The 14958-nt window shown below is 46.8% G+C and overlaps 3 protein-coding genes across 5 annotated transcripts; 2 read left to right on the top strand and 1 right to left on the bottom strand.

Moving 5' to 3' along the window:
- Positions 1-361: 361 nt before the first annotated feature.
- LOC131262983 (5'-AMP-activated protein kinase subunit beta-1) lies at positions 362-2203 on the top strand. 2 transcript variants are annotated; one of them, XM_058265095.1, is made up of 5 exons: positions 362-639; positions 676-780; positions 823-1017; positions 1078-1308; positions 1390-2203. In XM_058265095.1, the coding sequence occupies exons 1-5, from the start codon at positions 526-528 to the stop codon at positions 1534-1536; spliced, it is 792 nt and encodes a 263-aa protein (XP_058121078.1). In that variant the 5' UTR covers positions 362-525; the 3' UTR covers positions 1537-2203. The 2 variants fall into 2 exon arrangements, with proteins under 2 accessions (XP_058121078.1, XP_058121077.1); XM_058265094.1 differs by having other exon boundaries at positions 362-1017.
- LOC131262981 (uncharacterized) lies at positions 1672-5503 on the bottom strand. Of its 2 annotated transcripts, none has more exons than XM_058265093.1 (5): positions 5250-5503; positions 3555-5197; positions 2783-3392; positions 2529-2708; positions 1672-2463 (listed from the first exon to the last, which is right to left on the bottom strand). In XM_058265093.1, the coding sequence occupies exons 1-5, from the start codon at positions 5392-5394 to the stop codon at positions 2270-2272; spliced, it is 2772 nt and encodes a 923-aa protein (XP_058121076.1). In that variant the 5' UTR covers positions 5395-5503; the 3' UTR covers positions 1672-2269. The 2 variants fall into 2 exon arrangements, with proteins under 2 accessions (XP_058121076.1, XP_058121075.1); XM_058265092.1 differs by having other exon boundaries at positions 5259-5503.
- Positions 5504-8509: 3006 nt separating this feature from the next.
- Positions 8510-14153, top strand: LOC131264255 (nidogen). Its single transcript, XM_058266539.1, has 9 exons — positions 8510-8707; positions 9489-9968; positions 10046-10287; positions 10356-11100; positions 11159-11452; positions 11536-11686; positions 12206-12893; positions 12957-13829; positions 13907-14153. Exons 1-9 carry the CDS (start codon positions 8510-8512, stop codon positions 14151-14153), a joined length of 3918 nt encoding a protein of 1305 aa, XP_058122522.1.
- The last annotated feature ends 805 nt before the right edge of the window (positions 14154-14958 follow it).

Here is a 14958-nt window from a genome sequence, read left to right as displayed (position 1 = left end):
TAGTGCCGCCTGTGCATAAATTCGTTCCGAATTTTCGTTTTTCAACCAAATTGACAGTTCTTTTACGATCTCACACACACTAGCGTACATTCTTTGCGAATCAGCTGTCAGAATAAACCAATAAAGTACGCAGCTGTTTAGCACATAATTATACGATCTAATAATATTTTCATAATTTTTTAGATATTTTTATTGTCTTTCTTTGTTAACAATGAGCCTTTTATATTGATTATGCCGTGAAAATACACAATTGTTACAAAACAAAAAAAAGAATACACAGATGACGTTGTTGTCAAACTGCACAGATGGCTGCGTGCGTCATGGGAATATTTTTCATTTCGCATCGCATAAAAACATTGACTATCAAATCCAACACAGTGCAAAAGACGGAATAGCAGAAAACAGACAATTTTCTAGCCATCGCCATCAAGTTCTTTATCCAGACTGTTCTCCAGCTTCACGTGAACCCGCACAGGAGTGCAAGTGTTGCTTGCCGTAAACGTTCGTGTCCAATCGCACAGCAGCATGGGAAACGCAGGAAGTAACCTTCCAAGGGAGCGCCATAAATCCGGATCAAACGATCCCATTCCGGGATCACCGATGAAGGACGACCAGGCATTTGTGTTCGACAGAAAACCAGTTCCGATGCACGGTTACCCATTCGCACCGGAGGAGGAAGGCGGTCCATACGCGTACTCCAAGTCGGTCCCAGAACCGGAGTTTACCCGCGAACCGCGTCAACGTTCGAACACCATGTCCGAGGGGACGACACCAACGGATGCGCCATCCGGAACCGCCGGCCAGCAGGAGGACGGTATACAGTCGGAAACGGTACCCACCGTGTTCAAGTGGGACGGTGGTGGTAAGCAGGTCTACATTAGCGGAACGTTTTCCGAGTGGAAGGCACTGCCGATGGTCAAGTCGCACGGCGATTTCGTCACCATCGTTAACATCCCGGAGGGAGATCACCAGTATAAGTTTCTTGTCGATGGGGAATGGAAGCATGATCCAAAGCTAGTAAGTGGTAAACCACAGTTAACCTCGTGGTATGCGATGACTCATTCATTACAATTCTAGAAAAACGTTGAAAATGACACGGGCATTACGAACAACCTGGTTACCGTGCGTCAATCGGATTTCGAAGTATTCCAAGCGCTCGCCAAGGACAGTGAAGATACGGGCAAGGATGAATCGAAGGAGTGGGGCCAAGATATTCCAACGGCAAGACCATGGGGCAAAGAATCAGGTCCGCCAGTTCTACCACCCCATCTGTTGCAGGTTATCCTCAACAAAGACACTCCACTGTCGGTAAGAAATCGACGTTCCCTGCATGTCCTTCTCCGTTTGAACGTTCATTTCCTTCTTTGAATGCTACCCTATCATTTCTAGTGTGAACCGACGCTTCTTCCGGAACCGAATCACGTCATGTTGAACCATCTGTACGCGCTTTCGATCAAGGACGGCGTGATGGTGCTGAGTGCGACCCATCGTTATCGGAAAAAATACGTCACCACACTGCTCTACAAGCCCATCTAGAGCGGTGACCGCTCGCCGCCGGGTGGGGCGAACCATACGCAGACAACAGCGCAGGGAAGATTTCAATGGTCTTATATTAGATAGGGGACTAAATAACCAAAAACTAACGTCGACAAGTTTCTTTCGGTCTACCAATCTAACCAATGTAGCAAAGATTTCCATTTTCTTCCACGTACACTAACCTCATCCATTTTGTTTCGAGAGTACGTTACCAATGTCTACTATCTATTCTCGGTCGAGAATGCACTGGATTCTATGATTCGTGGCTTTGGAAAAGAAGGAAGCGGAAGCTTGCACCAACACTGTGCTCTTGAAACTGCACCTTGGTCTAAAATCTTCACTGTTAATCAATTATATATTTCGTAGTTTGTAGCGATAACGTGTTTGTTCAAACACCACAAGCACGCATAAAGATTGTACATCGAGATTCACGCAGATGCGTTAAGGGCAGGTACAGGACGCAAAGGCAGCCATACCGTCGAGTATGAGCACCACTTCGTAGTGGCAACGGGGCTGACGGAAACGGTTGCTTGGAATGGAATATCAGCTTTCGATTGCGGGAGGTCGGTTTTATTCTCGTGTATATAAATATATTTTATAATTGGTAATCCAGATGGCAGTCTGTCAGAAATAAACTGTTTCAAAATTTCCACACTGGACAAACGAACCCCGCTTCTTTGGTCATCTTTATGTTAAAGGATAAACATGACTCGCCTAGTATCAACATCACCCCTTATCCCTGAAGGCAGCGTTTATTCTCAAAGAAACCCGTAAACAGCTGTTTAACAATGTCACTCCGGCCATTCTCGACAGTACTCGTGCCAGTAGCTGTTGATTCCGTTTTATCTTTGCTATCGTCGGGCTCGTGGTTTGACTTCAGTGGGTCGTTCATCAAGAGCCGCAAGTCTAACCTATCGAGAGCTTTCACTGGGAAGAAAACAGGAACCTTAAAGAACCAACCACTAAATCAAGAAAACTCCTCTCTCGCTTACCATGTGCAGCCTGAAACTGGAACATTTTCTGATATTTCCGCAACCAGTCGTAGATTATCCGGAGACGATATTTGACGGCATCCCCGCCTAAAAGAAGCAATTTACTACAGTATGCCGTCCCGAAGAGGTCATACAGTAAAAGTGTCCCTTTCCGGGCAATGCTGTACAGCTTGTGGAGTTCTGTTTGTATAAAAATAAATATTCAATCATTAATCAACAAAGCTGTGATTCGCCGAGTTCGATGGAATACGAACCTCTTTCCTCCACCACCGTTCGTTGATGCCAACATTGTAACACCCGGTACAGCAGCACCAAAAACGCCGAAACCATTCTGATGTGGCACAGGTTACACTCACGCGAACTCTTACCCACGATGAAATTCTTCACCCACTCCACTGGAATGGGAACAAGCGAGTTGCGGAGGAAGCAGATCGTGTTCTCTAAGTTCGCCAGTAGCAGCCCGAACTGCCACGCCTCGCACGGAACCTCCTCCCTAACGGACGACTGCAGCAAAGTGGCGTACATTTGCAGAGTACAAGTTTCCTCCGAAAAACTGATCGTTTTCATTCGATATTTCTCCTTCGGTCGCCCATTTCCCGTCGGGTGATGGCTGCGACAAAGTTGATTGATCAGCGCAAGCACGGCAGCATCGTCCCTTCGGTAGGAAAGCCGTCGCAGGAACTCGGACAGTTCGAGCATCGCCGAAGGGGCCGAGATTTGGCACAGAACGATGGAACGGAAGAGGGCGATCAGTTGCAAACCGTTTTCGGTGAACCCCGACGTTATCCGATGGAGATGGAAGGACAAACCCTTCAGGAGGGCGGCTGCTCCCGTAACCATCCCGTGGTGTGCATGAAGGGCACTCTAGAAAAAGTTTTAAAAAATCATTTCAATTACCAACGAATCTTTAGTGAACCCCATTATTAGCATAATCGAGTTTATATGAATTGTTCAGAAACAACAGGGTTTTTAATTCCGCCAGGTGTTGTTATAAATTGTTTTTATTACACCGTAGCAAATACTTACAACGTTGCTGACAAGCTTAATATTCCTCGCTAGCAAGCTTATCTGTCGCTCCTTCAGAAGCGTCTCGTCCATCAAGTCACTTGATATCCTACAAAATAGCCCCAGCACGGCTAAAAAGCGACGAATAATCCGCTTCTGTTCGCCGGGATATAGTTCATCCCGCTGGAAAACACTCATCGACCGTACCAGATCCATGCGCCCTTTTTGCAGACGACCCTGTCCGACGTCCACAGGACGTCCCACGATGTTATCCTTTGCTTGCCCCGGTACCAAACGCTGACAGTATTGGGTAACTTCAGCGAGCCCTTTTATGATCGCTTCTGCCACCACCGGTAGCATCGCCATCGGGAGCTGAACGGAACGTTTCCCATCCACACGGCTAACAAGCTGCGACAGACAGATCTGCAGGGTGACCAGCTGTTGTTCAATGATGGCGTCACCACGGGAACAATGGTAAAACTTTTGATTTGCCACACCGTGCCGTGCAACACTTTCGGTGGAAATGGAAAACACCTCTGGATCCAGCGTGAGTGGTTCCTGGGTTTCCGTAACGGAAAGCTGCGAAAGTACGTTACACAGGACAAAGCTGTCCTCCGTCACACACTCCATCCGTGGTCCTTCCGTTTGATTTTCTCGCACTTCGGCGGCACGCCTCGAGTTGTTCAAACGTTTCATCCTCAAGTCCATTAGCTCCATCTCTTTAAAGCTTAGCTCCGCTGTTTGCGCTGCAATAATCTTTTCCAGCTCCTTCTGCTTCTCGACCCATTCCTTCTGGATCGTTTCCGTCTCGCGAAGTTTCTCCTTGCGCTGATTCTCGACCGTATCGTTTACCGTTTTAAGCCTGTACCGTAACGTCGACACTTCGCCGTCTTTTATTTTTACCTTTTCGAGGGCTTCGTTGTGCTCCCTTTGCATAGTTTCCAACTTTTTCTCGCATTGCTCCAGCCGTTTGGTGAAGAATTTTATCTGAATATCCTTCGCGTGCTCCTGCTTTTTAATGGCGTTCTCTTTAGCCGTCTGCTCATCAGCTCGACTCACTTCCTGCCAACTAGTGGTCGCTGAAAGCTTTACTGATTGATTGACTGATGGGGCTTTGGGGGTGAAAGCGCCTACTGTGCTTGTTGTCCTCACAACATTTACAGACTGTGCAATGATTGCGGTGCTCGTACTCGTCTGGGAAAAAGGCATTGGAACCTTAAACTCGGGCTCCGGTTCCGGCGGCTTGGGTGGCTCGATACGCCCACTGACCAGCGGTTTTTGTCCCTCCTGGCGGAACTCGTCCAAGTTGAAATCATCATCGAACTCATTGTCGAAGTAATTATCAAGCTTGTTTTCTATGTTCTCATAGTTGTCATCAAACTTTTCGGTGAATATATCATCCTCACCGTCGGCAAACAGTTCGGCGACCTGTTTGTCCGTGGCCAGCGTCGGCGGTTTAGAGACGGTAGACGAGGAGCGAACTATTGCCTGCGTGCTTGTTTGAACGTTCCGGCTGAACTTTCCGAAGGTCATATCAGCCACACCGGAGGTACTGAACGCTTGGCTTTGCTGGGACATCTCTTCCACCGCCTGGGAGGCAAGGACAATGAATTCGTCATCCTCATCGCCCCAGAGCGCGTCCATTTTCGCGGCATTGTTGGAAGCTATTTGAGGAATAAAAACATCTTTTTAGTGTTGCCACCATGCACATAAAACAGATTATACCTTTTGGTTTCCAATTTCCATTCGAAGTTGATGGTTGCGGATTGTACTGTTGACTTGGCACGATTTCAATGTCTAATTTCGGTTTTTTAGAAGCCAGCGGTTGCTTCAATTGAAAATGTCCCATTCGTTTGGACATTCTAACGACGCCTGTATCGCACGCACAATGTGAACATTTAGAGCTATTTAAACACAACACTTACGGGCACGTAATCGTATGGAGGGCATGTTTGGAAACTATTAGCCACAAGAAGACGATCTACTTTGTTTACATGTTTTTTGAAAGCGAATATGCGGGAAGTTTGGCGCTTCGAGCGATGAAATAAAAAATCTTTGAAAATGACAGCGAAACCTGGTGAAAATAATAAAGATATTCATTTTACAGCACGCAGCCAACGAAGGATGTTGCTACACTTCGCTGAATAAATCTAGGTGATCATGAGATAACGTCGCAATATTTCAGATTTCTCGACGCGACCCGTCAAATCCTCATAGAAAAAAAATAACGTACGTAAAAACACGAGTTTCGTCGTTCGTAAACGACTCTAACAACGCGTCACGAGTGCCGATCACTTCGCGCAGAGTCTCGATGCGTGGGTAGCGTCGTTTTGGCCTCACTTCGAAAAGATCTCGTCGCGTCTAGCCATTTTTTCACTTTTTATGAAAGTTATTTTCGTTTTGTATGTGACTGCGTCATTGAAATTGACAGGTCTCGACGGAAAGTCACGATGACCTCAAATGTACCTGGAACAGTCCAAAACAGGGAACTCCATAAATCTAAAGTTGTTTTACAAATGTGGTCACACCGATAACGTTAAGTTAGTATAAAAGTAATAAAATAAAGTAATTAAACTATGCCTTACTCTAAAGAAGGGCAAACATGATTATTTACATTTCAATCGAAGCCTACATGTCGTTCCGATGGTCTTGGTTTACAAAATCATTTTGTTCACGTGGACTATCATGTACGAGAAGGAAAAACTTTAGTAAGTATTAGCGAAAGCATAACCAAAAATGGTCATCACGCAAAAAGGAACAACAAGAAAGGTTGAAAAAATAACACAAATACCAAAACCGGAACTCCAAAAATATGATATGAGGAACATGAAGTAGAAACTTTATTTAGACCAGCCTCGAGTTTGTTTACGTTAAACATTCAACATATTTCGAAAATTCTCTGTAGAGGAAATCTTAAATACAAAAAATGTTGCACAAACAAAACATGTGAACAAATTTCACCGCACATTCAATGCAGTGTTACCCTGCACTTCGTCTATATCAAATCCAAGGCATTCAGACTCAAGTATTAAAAATAACCACTTACTATCACAAATGCATCAACCATTGCTCTTTGCAGCATAAAACCTTTGCACGTGAAACACGTGCTTCGTGAAAATTCATCGGTGCGCAGGAAAACTTATGGTTGAGCGCGAAACGAGGGATAGAGAGTGAAACGTTAAGTTCCATGTGAAACCAGACACATGTTTTTAATTATTCACGTTCACGAAAATTGCTTCTTCACAAATTTAGAACCGTCGATCCTCCATCAGCTGGTGCGTAACGTCAGCCTGCACGCGGCCATCCCCTCGCCGGTGAGGTGATCATTTTCATCTTACGCTCCCGATCCTAATCCCATAACCACCGTCTAGCAACGTTTTCATGTTGCTCGAGAAAGGAAAACCAAAACGTCTTCTCTTCCTGTGACCGGCTCTTTGATGCTTGCGCTACGGTTGCCTGGATGGGACGTCGACCGACCGTCCTATGTGTACCACATCGCGCTGCGTAACGATCCAGTGGCTTTTGATGTAATTTAGAATTCATATGTCTCGACATCACACTTTTGCTGGATGGTCCCTGACCACATCCATCATTTCCCCCTTGGTACGCCTAATCGCTGCGTATTCCAATTGAAGTGCGTGCTGCCAGTTTCATAACCATTCGTAACTTTTTCGTCAACATCCAATGCGGCCGCCAACGAGAGTTGGTCTTCCCGAGTGCGTTAGAGTATCCGTGTCTGGATAGCAAGTGAGGAAAGGCCATTAATAAAGACGGTATTAATTGAAGTTTACACGCAGTTATATTTATTAGTTTTAATTGTCAGCAGTGGCGACAGACGGTGCGTGTCACGCTTGAGAACTAATTCAAGTGCGTGAGGTTTTATGGCCGCTTATGGCTGCCTATCAGGGCGATTGGGCCAACATCCATGAGGGCTTTACCGAAAGTCGCGTGTCAATAGGAATTGATCCTTGTTCTGTGGATACCCAAACGTATCAGCATATTTCTTTTTTATGTGGACCAAACCAGTGATGCAAAGATTGATACAATTGGTATTAATTAACATTTAGGGATGCTGCGTTACAAATTCGGTTCCCTATTTAGAGGTTTTATTGGTGATCAAACTACTATATTCAGGCTAGTATTGTTCTTAGCAGTGAAACTTAATTTTGTAACAATAGTTTCTATTTTATGTCCTGGTTAATATTTGAAAAAATATTGAAACATTTTTCAGTCAATTTCAAGAACATATTCTTCCTTGAAATATTGGAATTTACGCACAATAACATCTCCTTACATTCTCACGCTCTCTTCTCCGTGGCCAATTAAGCCAACTCAACACGATCCCGTACGATCATGAAGGGAGAAACAATTTACCATACGCATCTGTGCCGGCTGATCCGTACCGTCAAAAACCTTCCAACGTTCAGTCTAGATCGGGATCTTGCGAGGAACGCACGTGAAACCGTCCCAGTGCTGGGTTTCGGTAATCGGGCAGCAGCACACCCAGCGGAAGCTCTGGCTGATCTATGTGACCGCGAAGATGAGCAGCTATTGATTGTGTCTCGAAGACAGCGTGTGAGTGAGTCTCTGCAACGAGATTATGGTGAATGGAATCCGTGTCTAAGACCTAACAGTGAGTCTTGTGTGGCTGCTGATAGCGCCGAACCAGTTGCGATAGGACGTCGGACCTTCGGGACGTGTTTGCAGTGCGCCTTGGAACCGAAGCCTCCCGTGAGGCGCTGGTTGATAAGGCAGTGAAGACGAAAAGATCGAAAGTGATTTTTCTAATTTTTTCCCCCTCGCTAAACAGTTAGGGCTCAAGAACGTGTTTCAGCAGGGTTTTGCAGAGAATGTTGCGAAATTATTAATGGTTAAATTCATATCATTTGTTTCGTGTGTTTCCTAAGATCTAGAACCTTCAGCACAGGAAAGGCCTTCATTTAGTGGTATAAGTGAACTACCTCACAAACGGCAAGATGATGTCTTATAAAAGTGGACTATTTCTCATGATCGGTGTTCTACTGCCACTCCACACGGTGGCGGTCGATTCTCGCGATCTGTACAGCTATATGAACGAGGCCGTTGAAGTGTTACCGCGTGGTGACGAAGAGTTCCGGTACATGGATTTGGGAATGCCAATCTTCTTCTACAACGAGAAATATGATCGTGTTTACGTAAGTTCCCTGACACTCATGGCATCTGCAAAAGAAATGTATAGTTTTAATGAGTTTATGGTACAAGTATTGCCGATTGTTGAACTGCTCTGGGTTATCAACAGAACTCGGCCTTAGGCAGGAACCTGTTGAACGGTTGCCTGGCTCTATCAGCGAAATAGTACCATTGAAAAACTTTTAAAAAAGTTTTTCTCTGCTGCAAATTGGTTTAAGAAGTTTGAGCATATTTTAAAAAAAAATGGTAATCCTAAAAATGGTATCAAAAATAATTCAAATGATTCACTTCAATTCTTCAACAATTCTTGTACATACTTAGCATAACAGCATGTTACTGCTGTCCTTGGTGCCAATTGCAACGCTTTAGTGATGGAATTGTCCGCAACAAGGAAAGTGCCATTTAATGCTACGATCGTTTGCCAACATCTCGGCACTGGCAAGGCCCTCAGCTGAACGCTAATTACAAAGATTTGCTTTCCCTTATCAGCGAAAGCAGGTTAAACAAAACATTAGCAATTGGTTGGTAAAAATAGCGATCTTATGTTACATAAACGCTGACCAATACGACTGACTTCGTACTTTGTGAAGAATGTCCGTACTCACGAGAAAGATGAGCTGCCGATGCGTACGCTCCGGTTACCGGGTATTGATGATAAGCTCGGCGCGATTATATGGCAACCGGATGAATAGATCCCGTTGTAGAACCAAACCCAACGCACAGCTTTACGGATGGTTGATGCGCATTCACGGATGGTTGCCTTTCGTTTCCGTTTCACTTTCACAGATCAACACCAACGGCATACTGTCCTTCGGGGGGGAGATGGTCGGTTTCCTGAATTTACCCTTCCCCCTCGGTAACCCTGCGATCGCCCCGTTCTACTCGAACGTCGACACAACGCTCCCGAACGATACGGCCACGATCGTGTTCTTTAAGTCGCGCGATCCGAATCTGCTCGAGAAGACGGCCCGCCTGGTGCGGGAGAACTTTGCCAACCAGCACGACTTCCAGGCGCAGCAGGTGTTTGTGGCCACCTGGGAACACGTGGGACACTTCAACATGAAGAATGATGTGCAAAATTCCTTCCAAGTGGCGATCGTTCAGGGTGCGCAGGCTACGTTCGTGCAGTTCCTGTACCCCGAGAATGGCATCAACTGGATTCAGGGCGAAACCGGCGACACGGGGCTACCGGATGTGCGTGCCCAGGCTGGCTTCACCGGGGATGATGATGTTACCTTCTCGCTGCCAGGATCGGGAACGGATAATGTACGTCGGTTGTGGTATTTTCGGGCTCTGGGGGAGAAAAAGCATTGAACATGTTTTTGACCGTACGCTTTTCTCAGGTGCGTCACTTGAGCATATCGAGCAACATCAATCAACCCGGCCTATGGTTGTACCGTGTGGGACCATTGGCGCAGCAGGAGAATGTGGAACAACCGCGTCACAAGCTGGATCAGCAGTCCAGTGAACCGAGAAGCTGTGCGGATGGCGGTCGCTACAAGTGCCATTCGGCGGCAACGTGTGTCAACAGCAATTGGGGATATTGCTGTCAGTGCAAGGCGGGATACTACGGAAACGGATTTAGGTGAGTTATTTATACGCCGATCGATAGGGAAACGGTCGACATTGCATATCGCTTACTTTTACATCCAGTTGCGTTAAGAACGATGTCCCTCTGCGAGTCGCCGGAAAGGTGGGGGGAACCGTGAACGGTGAGCCCGTCGATACACAGCTGCAATCGTACATCGTGATGGCTGACGGGCGCACGTACACCGCCATTAGCCCACTGGAGGAACAGCTGGGAACGGAGCTGCAGTTGGCGCAAACCGTCGGCGGAACGATCGCTTGGCTGTTTGCGAAGCCACTCGGTGACACGATCAACGGATACCAGCTAACCGGTGGGAAGTTTAATCACACCAGCACACTGCAGTTCGAATCCGGCGAAATGTTCTATATCACGCAACGATACAGCGGGCTCAACGTTTGGGATCAGCTGGCGCTTGAGGTGGAGATGTCCGGCACGCTACCGAAGGTGCCGGCGCTTGAGAAGCTCCAGCTGGACGACTACACCGTTGGCTTGCGCGTATCGGGTACCGGGCGGCTGCAGGCTTCCAGTACGCACAGTTTCCGTGTGGCTTCGGAGGGAAGGAACATTAGCTGCACTCTGTACCAGGACATCTCGTACGACGTGTGCCGCGGGAATGAGGAAGCCAACGCACGCCGGGAGCAGGGAACGCTGAAGATCACCCGTGTCAATCTAGGCTACGAACCGCGCGAGAAAGCCGTCCGTATAGGCATGTTGAGCAAGACGGTCGTCGGCGATCAGTTTAATCCATGCGATGAGGCAAACTGTGGTGATAATACGGTTTGCGTGCCGAAACCCGACGACACCTACGATGTACGTTTTTCGTTCTTGAATTTTGACAAACAAATGATAACTTTACGATACATTCTAGTGCAACTGCAAGAATGGTTTCACGTATGTGCATTACGGCAAGACTGAGCGTGTGCACTGCGTGGACATCGATGAATGTTCCGGCACCAATATTTGCGACGAGAACGCCCAGTGCTATAACGAACCCGGCGGCTACAGCTGTCGCTGCAATGCCGGTTTCGAAGGAAACGGCTACCAGTGCGATAGAGTTAGTGCTACCGACGCCGGAGAACCAACCTCGTCCTCGTACACCGTCTCCACACCGGCAAGCCGCGACAACGAGGTGGAAACCTATAACGAACGCTACTACTGCGATGTAAGCCCTTTTAGTTGTTGTATTTGGTTCATTTATTCAACCAAAAATACGTTTTTCACGAACCTGTTGTGCCCTTCCTATAGCGTTGTGCGGAGTTTGCCGATTGCGTCGAAGGCCAGTGTCAGTGTCGTTCAGGATACGTCGGCGATGCCACCACATACTGTCAGGCGCTGTGCGATGCGGAAAGCGTCTGGAATGGAGAATCTTGCGTAAAACAGCTCTACGCTGAGGAAGGTAAGTGCTTGAACCGTTGAAAGGCGGTCATTTGAAAAAGTTATCACAGCACGTTATCGGGTAATGTGAGGCAAGGTGCTTAAGTGGAAAACCTCGATTTCTTGCCCAAAATTTTCACACTTCGATTCCCTATCCTCTTTTCTGCGACCAACAAATAGATCAAACTCTCAGATTGTAATTAAAATAAAGATTTTTAGCGCCGGTTAGAAAATCGGCCCATGAGCGCCGGGGCTCACCACCTCGACGGCGTGGGTTTCCCAACCGAGACCGGACCCTCCCCTGTACGAGAGGACTGACTATCCACGTACAACAGGGAAACAAGTCTCGTAAGCCCTTAACGGGCAGGCATGACCCAGAGGTCGTTACGCCAAGAAGAAGAAGAAGAAGAAGTATGCATTAGACACTTCAAGGAACATATTCATTTCAATTCGTTTCAAATGGCTTAATTCAGCTAAAAAAGTGCCGATACGTTTAACCCAACCGGAACATCTTGCCATACTTTCCCTTTACGAATTCTAGAAGAAATTGCTCCATTCTGTACCATCCTCGGCTGCACCTGTCCCACCGGATACACCTTGATTGAGTACGCGTTCAATCAAATTTGTCGTCGTGTCGCGATTGACCCAGAGGAGGCACCCCATCCGGATCTGCCACCGTGCGATGTGGAAAACAACTGCAGCCCGAACGCGAACTGTGAGTGGCGTGACAATGTGTACGCCTACGAGTGCATCTGCAATCCGGGCTTCGATGGCAATGGCTATACGTGCGTGGAGAAGGAAGTATCCTGTCTGGACGACGAAGATATTTGCGACATTCATGCGTCCTGTAATTATATCCTTAACCTTAAGATGTCCATCTGCGTCTGCAACAAGGGCTACGAAGGGGACGGTCGGACGTGTCACTTGGCGCCCGAGTGTTCGGTGCACGACGACTGCGGTATGAACTCGGAGTGTCAGGACGGGCTCTGCGTGTGCCAGGAGGGCTACGAACGAGATCTATCCGATTTTTGCGTCCGTGCAGGATCGTGCGGAGGAGCGTACTGCGCCGAAAATGCCGTTTGTCGTCTAGACGGCGTGCAGAAGATTCCCTACTGCCACTGCCCGGCAGGATTCATCGGTGATGGCGTGTCGCAGTGCAAATCCGTCCCACCACCGTGCAACGTGCGCAATAACTGTGGTTTACACGCAACGTGCGCTCCAAGTTACAGGTAAGTACGGGATCGGATTCCTCTGCTAAGGATGAAATATTCATGCTTCTGCCGTTTTTGCAGAGATTCGTCAGTTTTTCAGTGTGTTTGCAACTCCGGTTTCTTCGGTGACGGATTCGTTTGCACACCAGAGCGTAATTGCGTCAACATTCCGAGCCTGTGCGATCCTAATGCACGTTGTGACTCGACGACCAGTGGCTACCAGTGCATCTGCAGAGATGGCTTCATTGGCAACGGAACCGTGTGCAATACCGCTCATCGGCTCGACGATGGCTTTCTGCTTATCAGTCAGGGTGTTGCCAACATTCGCGTACCATTGAACGGAGGGCTAGGTTTCCCAGTAACCATGGCGTTCATGTCAATCGGGCTCGATCGGGACTGCGTTGAAGGACGAATCTACTGGAGCGATATTGCGGCACAACAAATTCTGAGCGCGAAGTACGATGGCACGGATCAAAAGCCATTCATTACCAAGGACATCATTTCGCCAGAAGGGGTGGCAGTTGACTGGATTTCCCGTCGTCTGTACTGGGCCGACTCGGAGAAGGACACCATCGAGGTGGCCAGCCTGGAGAACCCCGAAGTTCGTACGGTTCTGATCAACAAATATCTCGTTAACCCGCGCGGAATCGCCATTGATCCGCATCAAAGCAAGCTGTACTGGTCAGACTGGAATCGTGAGGCACCAAAGATCGAGTGGGCTAATCTCGATGGAACGGAGCGCCAGCTCTTGGTCGGTAGTCCACAGGTTGCCCTTCCAAACAGCATCCAGGTTTCCATGGCCAGTGGAGAGCTCTGTTTTGCGGACGCCGGAACGAAGAAGATCGAGTGTGTTGATACCTATAGTAAGAGAATTCGAACGATCGCTAGTAATCTTACCTATCCGTTTGGATTGGCCGTTACTGATGATCTATTCTATTGGACCGATTGGATCACGTGAGTTACGCGCACAACACATGCTAAATGACTTATTACTAAACCTATCGTATGTTTTTTTTTCCATAATTTCACAGGAAGAAGATCGAAAGCATTGACCAGTACGGTGTGCGACAGAAGGCCATCAACTCGCCTGTGTTTGGAAACCATAAAATGTACGGAATGACGGCCGTAACCGACAAGTGTCCCCTATTCCACAGCCCTTGCGTCATAAACAATGGCGAGTGCCCGGAGAACACAATTTGCTTAATCAATCCACGTGCCCCATCGGGCAGAAGTTGCAAATGTACTCGTAATTGTAACGACATTATATTAGACTACTGATCATAGAGCGAGAACGACGGAGTCACATCTTTTGTTCCGAATTTTTAGAGATTTTGTCGAGTTCTTAGTTTTAATAAAATACGAAACAAGAAATACAACAAGCAACCCTGCCATTTAAGGTTCCTGTTTTTAAACAAAACTATCATGTAACCAGCCTGTGGGTTGAATGAGAATTGTAAGTGAAGGGAGTTTTTCAATAAAAATAAATAAAATTCATTTAAATTGGTGAATAAGTCTAATTGGTGTTGTTTTGATGTTAGGGGTATTGGCAGCAATATGGGTAGTACCGATTGACCTATTGCAAAGTGTACAACTTGTTTCGTATAATCGGAGTGTTCATATTGATAAGGTACTAAAAAGTTAGATTTACGTCTACCGCAAATGCTTTAGTTTTAGCATTATTACTTTCCTTAAAACGCAAATCATCAAGGTTAATTTGTTGTTCTGTTTTCGCCTTGAATTTACTACAACATTTTATTCGTCGGTAGATACTGGGTACCTGAACAGAAAATAACTTTTTTAAATTATAGTTATGCTGTGTCCACACGTTGTCCAATCTTCGCACCTACGTTTGTCAGTTGTGTCAAATTCATGTACCACGATTTATGTAAGACGACAGGTTGAGTCGAAGTCATTTTTCCTTCTGCTACATTTGAGAACATCGCTACTCTCCTATTAGTTTTAATGATGCTGTCCCATACGAAAAGTAAACAACACATTTAAAAAAAACGAAAATTTGGCCGGCCACGTAGTTTTGTTGCCTCACCGAGTCTCAATGGCGGTGGCGTCGTTTTGAATCATCGAG

The sequence above is a fragment of the Anopheles coustani genome, chromosome 2 (assembly GCF_943734705.1).
Source record: "Anopheles coustani chromosome 2, idAnoCousDA_361_x.2, whole genome shotgun sequence".
In the NCBI taxonomy this organism is placed as follows: domain Eukaryota; kingdom Metazoa; phylum Arthropoda; class Insecta; order Diptera; family Culicidae; genus Anopheles; species Anopheles coustani.
The sequence above is the reverse complement of the archived record's forward strand: the minus strand, read 5'-3'. Positions and strand labels throughout refer to the sequence as shown.

Bases quoted from the DNA above. Each gene is read 5' to 3' on its own strand.
- LOC131262983 (XM_058265094.1), top strand. From the start codon at position 526: ATGGGAAACGCAGGAAGTAACCTTCCAAGGGAGCGCCATAAATCCGGA. The intron at 1,018-1,077 runs GTAAGTGGTAAA...TTACAATTCTAG, and splicing joins GGAAGCATGATCCAAAGCTA to AAAAACGTTGAAAATGACAC. The intron at 1,309-1,389 runs GTAAGAAATCGA...TATCATTTCTAG, and splicing joins ACAAAGACACTCCACTGTCG to TGTGAACCGACGCTTCTTCC.
- LOC131262981 (XM_058265093.1), bottom strand. From the start codon at position 5,394: ATGTCCAAACGAATGGGACATTTTCAATTGAAGCAACCGCTGGCTTCT. The intron at 3,393-3,554 runs GTAAGTATTTGC...AACTTTTTCTAG, and splicing joins TTAAGCTTGTCAGCAACGTT to AGTGCCCTTCATGCACACCA. The intron at 2,464-2,528 runs GTAAGCGAGAGA...TTTTCTTCCCAG, and splicing joins CCAGTTTCAGGCTGCACATG to TGAAAGCTCTCGATAGGTTA.
- LOC131264255 (XM_058266539.1), top strand. From the start codon at position 8,510: ATGATGTCTTATAAAAGTGGACTATTTCTCATGATCGGTGTTCTACTG. The intron at 12,894-12,956 runs GTAAGTACGGGA...CCGTTTTTGCAG, and splicing joins ACGTGCGCTCCAAGTTACAG to AGATTCGTCAGTTTTTCAGT. The intron at 13,830-13,906 runs GTGAGTTACGCG...ATAATTTCACAG, and splicing joins TATTGGACCGATTGGATCAC to GAAGAAGATCGAAAGCATTG.